The sequence below is a fragment of the Chiloscyllium plagiosum genome, unplaced genomic scaffold, assembly GCF_037043375.1.
Source record: "Chiloscyllium plagiosum isolate Xiang-an unplaced genomic scaffold, Cpla_swu_hap1 HiC_scaffold_19, whole genome shotgun sequence".
Lineage (NCBI taxonomy): Eukaryota > Metazoa > Chordata > Chondrichthyes > Orectolobiformes > Hemiscylliidae > Chiloscyllium > Chiloscyllium plagiosum.
Genome location: NW_028270157.1, coordinates 73,585,454 through 73,596,288, shown reverse-complemented (window position 1 = coordinate 73,596,288; position 10,835 = coordinate 73,585,454). Strand labels below are relative to the sequence as shown.

Sequence of the window (10,835 nt, the reverse complement as noted above, 5' to 3'; positions counted from 1 at the left end):
CCGCATTTTCTTCTCTTGAACTGTGCAGAAGAACCAACTGGGATGTAATGAATTTAATTGTTGCTGCTTTCCCCTGAGAGACCATTTACCCAAAGCAGTCTCCCCAGTTTGGTTGGGGAATAGCTACAGAGGTTTCCTGTACTACCGGAAATATATCCAGCTACTTTGTCCCTTGACCCAATTAAAGCAGAATAAACAAAGACCTTACAACTCCAATAGTAGTATTAATATTCACTACCTATACTCACCCAAACAGCAGCTTGCCCAAAACGTCGACTTTCCTGCTCCTCAGGTGCTGCCTGACCTGCTGTGCTTTTCCAGCACCATTCTAATTTTGACTTAATTGGAGGTGTAGTGGACAGTGAAGAGGGGTACCTCAGATTACAACAGGATCTTGACCTGATAGGCCAATGGGCTGAGAAGTGGCAGATGGAGTTTAATTCAGATAAATGCGAGGCGCTGCATTTTGGGAAAGCAAATCTTAGCAGGACTTATACACTTAATGGTAAGGTCCTAGGGAGTGTTGCTGAACAAAGAGACCTTGGAGTGCAGGTTCATAGCTCCTTGAAAGTGGAGTCGCAGGCAGATAGGATAGTGAAGAAGGCGTTTGGTATGCTTTCCTTTATTGGTCAGAGTATTGAGTACAGGAGTTGGGAGGTCATGTTGCGACTGTACAGGACATTGGCTAGGCCACTGTTGGAATATTGCATGCAATTCTGGTCTCCTTCCTATCGGAAAGATGTTGTGAAACTTGAAAGGGTTCAGCGAAGATTTACAAGGATGTTGCCAGGGTTGGAGGATTTGAGCTATAGGGAGAGGCTGAACAGGCTGAGGCTGTTTTCCCTGGAGCATCGGAGGCTGATAGGTGACCTTATATCGGTTTACAAAATTATGAGGGACATGGATAGGATAAATAAACAAAGGGGAGGGGTTGGGGGAGTTCAGAACTAGAGGGCATAGGTTTAGGGTGAGAGGGGAATGATATAAAATAGACTTACGGGGCAACTTTTTCACACAGAGGGTGGTATGTGTATGGAATGAGCTGCCAGAGGAAGTGGTGGAGGCTGGTACAATAGCAACATTTAAGAGGCATTTGGATGGGTATATGAATAGGAAGGGTTTGGAGGGATATGGGCCGGGTGCTGGCAGGTGGGACCAGATTGGGTTGAGAAATCTGGTCAGCATGAATGGGTTGGACCGAAGGGTCTGTTTCCATGCTGTACATCTCTATGACTCTGATCTCCCACATCTGCAGTCTTCAATTTCGCCTAGCAGCTTCCACTTGTCCAGTGTGTGCTTTGAATCCTGATATCTCCTCAGGGACTCTGTTTCTGGATGAAGTGAATGTAATGCTGGGCTGCTCCTTTTCAAATTGTACCATTGCTCTGCTCAGCTGGTCCTCACCAGATCCATCCTCCCTCTGACATTGGTACAGTGTGCTGCTGGGGTAACGCAAAGTGCCTCTTTACCCTTTCACTCCAATTTCCCGAAGATCTTACTTTTAGTTTAAAGAGCAGAAGTAATGACCAATCAGGGACTGATCATCTCCTCCTTCGTTCACCTAACTTCTTGTCTCAAAACTCTCAGGCACCAGCGCACCAGTCATCTCTGTAGCAGATCCTTTTTGGATTTGACAGCCCAAGGGATGGGAGCAGGACAATGGCTGCTTGCATGGAGGCAGTAGGCAGATGGTTGTTAGGATGGATGGGAGGGTTGATAGAAGGTCTGGTATCCTGGGCAACTCAGAGGACAGATTGGGGACATGGAGGAGTGAGGTGGGAAGATCCTGCTGTCTTGGATGTGTTGGGAATAGCCAGTCAGGGGAGGAAAAAGTGGTGTCTCAAGGCCGGAGTCTGGACTGTCCAAATATGGATCCCTCTCAGAGTATGAGCTGACAGTCTTCCCTGGGCTTTGAGTTAATGCACAACATTTCAGTTATTCTGTTGCATGTGACCTCAGACAGTGTCCTTTACAATAAACAGGTGAGCCTGTCCCACAGAGTGATGAATATAATAAAGAGAGAACAAAAAATCGTAACATCGTATTTTCGCCAATGAAGAAAATGTCCCTGACCCGCACTGTAACCAGCTCTCTGGCTAGTCTCAACAAATACCAATGAGGCATAACTGAATAAAGTGAACCTTTACGTGCAAATGAAATTTAATATTGAAAACCATCCTTGTGCTCTCAAGTGTGCCGTAATGGCAATGGAGTTGGGCTGTTTTGCAGAGGCTGTCTTTTTGACCAGGAGCCTCTCTGATAGGCTGCCCATATCTGCTTCATTGTCAACTAATGACGGGTTTCACAAAATGGAAAGTTTCCACAGCCACTAAACCACATATATCTTACATACATCACTGGCCTGTAGAATTGTAATTATCACACATGAGAAGGTAAAAAAGAGAAAATGAAAGTGGTAGTTACATTGCTGGTAACCTAAGTCCTAATCCTAGGCAAAGGTGAGGACTGCAGATGCTGGAGATTAGAGTCAAGATCAGAGTGGTGCTGGAAAAGCACAGCAGGTCAGGCAGCATCCAAGGAGCAGGAAAATCGACGTTTTGGGCAAAAGCCCTTCATCAGGACTAAGTGCTAGCTGATATGTGATGCTGAGACTTGCAGTGAGTCAGTCTGACTCTAACCTTGTATTGAATTCCAGGATGAACGGGACCCCTACCAGAAGGGCAGCGTCAAATCCATCGCGAATCAGTTCCTGGCCAAGTCTGATATTAATAACCCAGGACCATCACATGGACTGAAGAGACAAGTAAGGTGTTGGGGTTGGGGTTTGGCATGGGAAAATAGAGGGATCGTGGTGATGAAAGGGAAATGTGTGTGTTTTCTGGGGTTACACTGGTGCTGACTGATAGAAAGTGTGTGTGTGTGTGTATGCACACGCATACACTGGGGTGACGTTGAAGCCTGCCACCCTGTCTGCTCCCAGTTTCTGTTCAATTTATCTTTTCTTCCATAATCCATTGGGGTTACCTCAATGGTTGGATCATAATTGGAATGAACAATCTGTACCACAGTGGCTGAGTAGATTCAATGTCTCTAATCTTTGTACTGATACTTAGAAATTCTGTCTCATCATGGACAGTGAGGAAGGTTGTCAGAAATTGCAGCAGCACCTTGATCAGCTGGGGAAGTGGGCGGAGAAATGGCAAATGGAGTTTAATATAAATAAGTGTGATGTCTTGCATTTTGGAAAGTCGAATCAAGGTAGGAGTTTCATGGTGAGTGGTCGGGCCTTAAGGAGTGTAGTGGAACAGAGGGACCTCGCAGTTCAGGTTCACAGTTTGCTGAAAGGGGAGTCACAGGTAGCCAGGGCAGTGAAGAAGGCTTTTGGCACACTGGCCTTCATCAGTCAGGGCACTGAGTATAGAAGTTGGGAAGTTGTGTTGCAGTTGGAACAGGATGTTGGTGAGGCTGCACTTGGAGTATTGTGTTCAGTTTTGGTCACCCTGCTATCGGAAGGATGTTATTAAACTGGAAAAAGTGCAGAAGAAATTTACAAGAATGTTGCCAGGACTCAAGGGTCTGAGTTACAGGGAGAGGTTGGACAAGGTAGGACCTTGTTCTTTAGAGCATAGGAGACTGAGGGGGGATCTTATAGAAAGTGTATAAAGTCATGAGAGGGATGGATAGGGTGAATGCACTCAGTCTTTTTCCCAGGGCTGGGGAATCGAGGACTAGAGGGCATCAGTTTAAGGTTAGAGGGGAATGAATAAAAGGGATCCTGAGGGGCAACGTTTTTACACAAAGGGTGGTACGCAGATGGTATGAGCTGCCGGTGGAAATTGTTGAGGCAGGTACATCAGCGACATTTACAAGTCATTTGGACAAATACACGGATAGGAAAGGATTAGAAGGAAGATTAAAGTGCAGGGAAATAGGATCAGTGTCAATGGACATTTTGATTGGCATGGACCAATTCAGGCCAAACGGCCTGTCTCCATGGTGACTCCATGAAGATTTGACAGATTAACAGTGGGAATCTTTATGGCTTTGTCGCTCATTCAGTTGCAGAAGGCTTCTGATAAAATGCCACACGAGCAACTGCTTTTCAGGGCAAGGACAGTAGGTGAAAAATCTCAATCAGGAAATGGGAGTGCAGAGATTGTCTATCTAATAATTTTTAATTGTAGCAGGTTGTTTCCCTGGTGCCAGGATGATGGATGTCTCAGAGAGGGTGCAGAGTGTTCTCACGAGGGAGAGGGGCCAGCAGGAGGTCATTGTCCACATTGGAACCAACAACATATGAAGGGAAAAGGTTGAGATTCTGAAGGGAGATTACAGAGAGTTAGGCAGGAATTTAAAAAGGAGGTCCTCGAGAGTAGTAATATCTGGATTACTCCCAGTGCTATGAGCTAGTGAGGGCAGGAATAGGAGGACAGAGCAGATGAATGCATGGCTGAGGAGCTGGTGTGTGGGAGAAGGATTCACATTTTTGGATCATTGGAATCTCTTTTGGGGTAGAAGTGACCTGTACAAGAAGGACGGATTGTACCTAAATTGGAAAGAGACTAATATACTGGCAGGGAAATTTGCTAGAGCTGCTCGGGAGGATTTAAACTGGTAAGGTCGGGAGGGGGGGACCCCGGGAGATAGTGAGGAAAGAGATCAATCTGAGATTGGTACAGTTGAGAACAGAAGTGAGTCAATCAGTCAGGGCAGGCAGGGACAAGGTAGGACTAATAAATTAAACTGCATTTATTTCAATGCAAGGGGCCTAACAGAGAGGGCAGATGAACTCAGGGCATGGTTACGAACATGGGACTGAGATATCATAGCAATTACAGAAACATGGCTCAGGGATGGGCAGGACTGGCAGCTTAATATTCCAGGATACAAATGCTACAGGAAGGATAGAAAGGGAGGCAAGAGAGGAGGGGGGATGGCATTTTTGATAAGGGATAGCATTACAGCTGTACTGAGGGAGGATATTTCTGGAAACACATCCAGGGAAATTATTTGGGTGGAACTGAGAAATAAGAAAGGGATGATAACCTATCTGGGATTGTATTATAGACCCCCTAATAGTCAGAGGGAAATTGAGAAACAAACTTGTAAGGAGATCTCAGTTATCTGTAAGAATAATAGGGTAGTTATGGTAGGGGATTTTAACTTTCCAAACATCGACTGGGACTGCCATAGTGTTAAGGGTTTAGATGGAAAGGAATTTAAGTGCGTACAAGACAATTTTCTGATTCAGTATGTGGATGTACCTACTAGAGAAGGTGCAAAACTTGACCTAGTCTTGGGAAATAAGGCAGGGCAGGTGACTGAGGTGTCAGTGGGGGAGCACTTTGGGGCCAGCAACCATAATTCTATTAGGTTTAAAATAGTGATGGAAAACGATAGACCAGATCTAAAAGTTGAAGTTATAAATTGGAGAAAGGCCAATTTTGACGGTATTCGGCAAGAACTTTTGAAAGCTGATTGGAGGCAGATGTTCGCAAGTAAAGGGACGGCTGGAAAATGGGAAGCCTTCAGAAATGAGATAACAAGAATCCAGAGACAGTGTATTCCTGTCAGGGTGAAAGGAAAGGCTGGTAGGTATAGGGAATGCTGCATAACTAAAGAAATTGAGGGCTTTATTAAGAAAAAGAAGGAAGCATATGTCAGGTATAGACAGGATAGATTGAGTGAATCCTTAGAAGAGTATAAAGGAATTAGAATACTTAAGAGGGAAATCAGGAGGGCAAAACGGGGACATGAGATAACTTTGGCAAATAGAATTAAGGAGAATCCAAAGGGTTTTTACAAATATATTAAGGACAAAAGGGTAACTAGGGAGAGAATAGGGCCCCTCAAAGATCAGCAAGGCGGCCTTTGTGTGGAGCCACAGAAAATGGGGGAGATACTAAATGAATATTTTGCATCAGTATTTACTGTGGAAAAGGATATGGAAGATATAGACTGTAAGGAAATAGATGGTGACATGTTGCAAAATGTCCATATTACAGAGGAGGAAGTGCTGGATGTCTTGAAACAGGTAAAGGTGGATAAATCCCCAGGACCTGATCAGGTGTACCCGAGAACTCTGTGGGAAGCGAGAGAAATGATTGCTGGGCCTCTTGCTGAGATATATGTATCATCGAAAGTCACAGGTGAGGTGCCGGAAGACTGGAGGTTGGCAAAAATGGTGCCACTGTTTAAGAAGGACGGTAAGGACAAGCCAGGGAACTATAGACTAGTGAGTCTGACGTCAGTGGTGGGCTAGTTGTTGGAGGGAATCCTGAGGGACAGGATGTACATGTATTTGGAAAGGCAAGGACTGATTATGGATAGTCAACATGGCTTTGTGCATGGGAAATCATGTCTCACAGGAGAAAGTGAGGACTGCAGATGCTGGAGATCAGAGCTGAAAATGTGTTGCTGGAAAAGCGCAGCAGGTCAGGCAGCATCCAAGGAACAGGAGAATCGACGTTTCGAGCATAAGCCCTTCTTCAGGAATGAGGAAAGTGTGTCCAGCAGGCTAAGATAAAAGGTAGGGAGGAGGGACTTGGGGGAGGGGCGTTGGAATTGCGATAGGTGGAGGGAGGTCAAGGTGAGGGTGATAGGCCGGAGTGGGGTGGGGGCGGAGAGGTCAGGAAGAAGATTGCAGGTTAGGAAGGCGGTGCTGAGTTCGAGGGATTTGACTGAGACAAGGTGGGGGGATGGGAAATGAGGAAACTGGAGAAATCTGAGTTCATCCCTTGTGGTTGGAGGGTCCTCCAGGCAGAAGATGAGGCACTCTTCCTCCAACCGTCGTGTTGCCATGGTCTGGCGATGGAGGAGTCCAAGGACCTGCATGTCCTTGGTGGAGTGGGAGGGGGAGTTAAAGTGTTGGGCTACGGGGTGGTTGGGTTGGTTGGTCCGGGTGTCCCAGAGGTGTTCTCTGAAACGTTCCGCAAGTAGCCGGCCTGTCTCCCCAATATAGAGGAGGTCACATTGGGTGCAGCGGATGCAATAGCTGATGTGTGTGGAGGTGCAGGTGAATTTGTGGCGGATATGGAAGTGTCCCTTGGGGCCTTGGAGGCAAGTAAGGGGGGGAGGTGTGGGCGCAGGTTTTGCATTTCTTGCGGTTGCAGGTGCCGGAAGGTGCCGGGAGTGGAGGTTGGGTTGGTGGGGGGTGTGGACCTGACGAGGGAGTCACGGAGGGAGTGGTCTTTTCGGAATGCTGATAGGGGAGGGGAGGGAAATATATCCCTGGTGGTGGGGTCCGTTTGGAGGTGGCGGAAATGACGGCGAATGGTACGTTGTATATGGAGGTTGGTGGGGTGGTAGGTGAGGACCAGTGGGGTTCTGTCCTGGTGGCGGTTGGAGGGGTGGGGCTCAAGGGCGGAGGAGCGGGAAGTGGAAGAGATGCGGTGGAAGGCATCGGTGACTACGTCTGGCAGGAAATTGCGGTCCTTGAAGAAGGAGGCCATCTGGGTTGTACGGTTTTGGAACTAGTCCTCCTGGGAGCAGATGCAGTGGAGACGAAGGAATTGGGAATATGGGATGGCGTTTTTACAGGGGGCAGGGTGGGAGGAGATGTAGTCTAGGTAGCTGTGGGAGTTGGTCGGTTTATAGTAAATGTCAGCGTCGATTCGGTCACCCGAGATAGAAATGGAAAGGTCTAGGAAGGGGAGGGAGGAATCTGAGACGGTCCAGGTGAATTTGAGGTCGGGGTGGAAGGTATTGGTAAAGTGGATGAACTGTTCAACCTCCTCGTGGGAGCACGAGGCAGCGCCGATACAGTCATCGATGTAGCGGAGGAAAAGGTGAGGGGTGGTGCAGTGTAGCTGCGGAAGATGGACTGTTCCACATATCCTACGAAGAGGCAGGCATAGCTGGGGCCCATGTGGGTGCCCATGGCTACTCCTTTGGTTTGGAGGAAGTGGGAGGATTGGAAAGAGAAGTTGTTCAGGGTGAGGACCAGTTCAGTCAGTCGAAGGAGGGTGTCAGTGGAAGGGTACTGGTTGGTACGGCAGGAAAGGAAGAAGCGGAGGGCTTTAAGTCATTCGTGATGGGGGATGGAGGTGTACAGGGACTGGATGTCCATGGTGAAGATAAGGCGTTGGGGACCGGGGAAGCGAAAATCATGGAGGAGGTGGAGGGCATGTGTGGTGTCCCGAACGTAGGTGGGGAGGTCTTGGACTAAGGGGGACAGGACCGTGTCGAGGTATGCAGAGATGAGTTCGGTGGGGCAGGAGCAGGCTGAGACAATGGGTCGGCCGGGGCAGTCAGGTTTGTGGATTTTGGGCAGGAGGTAGAAGCGGGAGGTGCGGGGTTATGGAACTATGAGGTTGGAGGCGGTGGATGGGAGGTCCCCCGAGGTGATGAGGTTTTGGACGGTCTGGGAGATGATGGTTTGGTGGTGGGAGATTGAGTTTTTTAAAGAAGTAACAAAGAGGATTGATGAGGGCAGAGCAGTAGATGTGATCTATATGGACTTCAGTAAGGCATTCGACAAGGTTCCCCATGGGAGACTGATTAGCAAGGTTAGATCTCACGGAATACAGGGAGAACTAGCCATTTGGATACAGAACTGGCTCAAAGGTAGAAGACAGAGGGTGGTGGTGGAGGGTTGTTTTTCAGACTGGAGGCCTGTGACCAGTGGAGTGCCACAAGGATCGCTGCTGGGTCCTCTACTTTTTGTCATTTACATAAATGATTTGGATGCAAGCATAAGAGGTACAGTTAGTAAGTTTGCAGATGACACCAAAATTGGAGGTGCAGTGGACAGCGAAGAGGGTTACCTCAGATTACAACAGGATCTGGACCAGATGGGCCAATGGGCTGAGAACTGGCAGATGGAGTTTAATTCAGATAAATGCGAGGTGCTGCATTTTGGGAAAGCAAATCTTAGCAGGACTTATACACTTAATGGTAAGGTCCTAGGGAGTGTTGCTGAACAAAGAGACCTTGGAGTGCAAGTTCATAGCTCCTTGAAAGTGGAGTCGCAGGTAGATAGGATAGTGAAGAAGGCATTTGGTATGCTTTCCTTTATTGGTCAGAGTATTGAGTACAGGAGTTGGGATGTCATATTGCGACTGTACAGGACATTGGTTAGGCCACTGTTGGAATATTGCGTGCAATTCTGGTCTCCTTCCTATCGGAAAGATGTTGTGAAACTTGAAAGGGTTCAGAAAAGATTTACAAGGATGTTGCCAGGGTTGGAGGATTTGAGCTATAGGGAGAGGCTGAACAGGCTGAGGCTGTTTTCCCTGGAGTGTCGGAGGCTGAGGGGTGACCTTATAGAGGTTTACAAAATCATGAGGGGCATGGATAGGGTAAATAAACAAAGTCTTCTCCCTGGGATCGCAGAGTCCAGAAATAGAGGGCATAGGTTTAAGGTGAGAGGGGAAAGATATAAAAGAGACCTAAGGGGCAACTTTTTCATGCAGAGGGTGGTACGTGTATGGAATGAGCTGCCAGAGGATGTGGTGGAGGCTGGTACAATTGCAACATTTAAGAGGCACTTGGATGGGTATATGAATAGGAAGGGTTTGGAGGGATATGGGCCGGGTGCTGGCAGGTGGGACTAGATTGGGTCGGGATATCTAGTCGGCATGGATGGGTTGGACCGAAGGGTTTGTTTCCGTGCTGTACATCTCTATGACTCTATGACAAGTTCTGAGGCAATTACAAAGGATTCCTTTGCATTATGTATTTAGTCATAAAGTACAAAGACAAGAAAGCTGTGCTAAGCCTTTACGAAGTATTTGCTTGGCCTGAGCAGAACTCAAAAGTACAAAGACAATGGTATGAGGGATGAGGAATATCAGTCCTGTCATAACTTCAGTTCAGTAATGATGTATGTTTGAAGAGCCAGTGCAGACACAGTGGGCCGAACAGCCTCCTTCCGCACCTTAACCCTGTAATTTGTGTCGGATTGTTTTACTCAGAACAAAGAAGGTTAAGGGAAAGTTTAATTGAAGAATGAGAAATTTAGAAGAGTTTTAATTCGGTAATTAAGCAGAAAGTGGCAGAAGGACTGGGTCACGAGGATCAAAGGGCCTGCCAAAGGACCGGGATCAGATGATGAAAATGTTTTCAGGCAGTGAGTGTAAGATCTGGAATGTGCTGCTTGAAAATATCGGTGCGAACTGACTCAATAGCAACTCCCAAAAAAGAATTGCAGAGGAAGGATTTGCTGGGTTATGGGGCAGGCTTAATTTGGTGTCGCTATCCCCTCCACTGCACTGGGTAACTCCCTCCCCTCCACCGCACTGGGGAATGTGCTCTCCCTCGACCCCACTGCACGGGGAAATGCTCTCATCTCCACTTTACTGGGTAGCTTGCTCCACCCCCCCCCCCCCAAACATTGAGTAACACCTCCTTCACTCTAAATGCTTTCAACACTCCCCTCTGCAGCACCGGGTAAGTCCTTCCCCTCCAAGCATGGGGTAACACACTCCCCTGCAATACCCTGAGTAACTCTGACTTCTCTACTGCACTGGGTAACTTGCCCACGCCCTTCCACTGCACTAGGTAGCTCCCTACCTTTACTACATTGGTTATCACGCTCCCGTCCACAGCACTAAGTAACGTACTTGCCCTCATCGCACTGGGTAAATCACCCTCCCCTTCACTGTACAATGGTGTGGAGATGCCAGTGTTGGACTGGGGTGTACAAATTTAAAAATCACACATCACCAGGTTATAGTCCAACAGGTTTATGTGGAAGTACTAGCTTTCGGAGCGACGCTCCTTTATCAGGTCACTAGTGAGGTAAGATCATAGGACACTGAATTTATAGCAAGAGAACATAGTGTCATACAACTAATGTGATACATTGAGCAAATCTAGATTTCTGTTAAGTCTTTCATCTTTTAGAATGGGTTACAGGTTTCAGTTCATTAATA

General features: G+C 47.3%; 1 protein-coding gene across 6 annotated transcripts in view; it reads left to right on the top strand.

Moving 5' to 3' along the window:
* LOC122562959 (F-actin-monooxygenase MICAL3-like) overlaps positions 1–10,835 on the top strand; it is a 587,087-nt gene that overhangs the window by 336,529 nt on the left and 239,723 nt on the right. For all 6 annotated transcript variants that reach the window (XM_087997541.1, XM_087997540.1, XM_087997538.1 and 3 more), the window contains exon 16: positions 2,657–2,764. In XM_087997541.1, the coding sequence (XP_087853667.1) occupies positions 2,657–2,764 (108 nt within the window). The remainder of the gene's footprint in view (positions 1–2,656; positions 2,765–10,835) is intronic.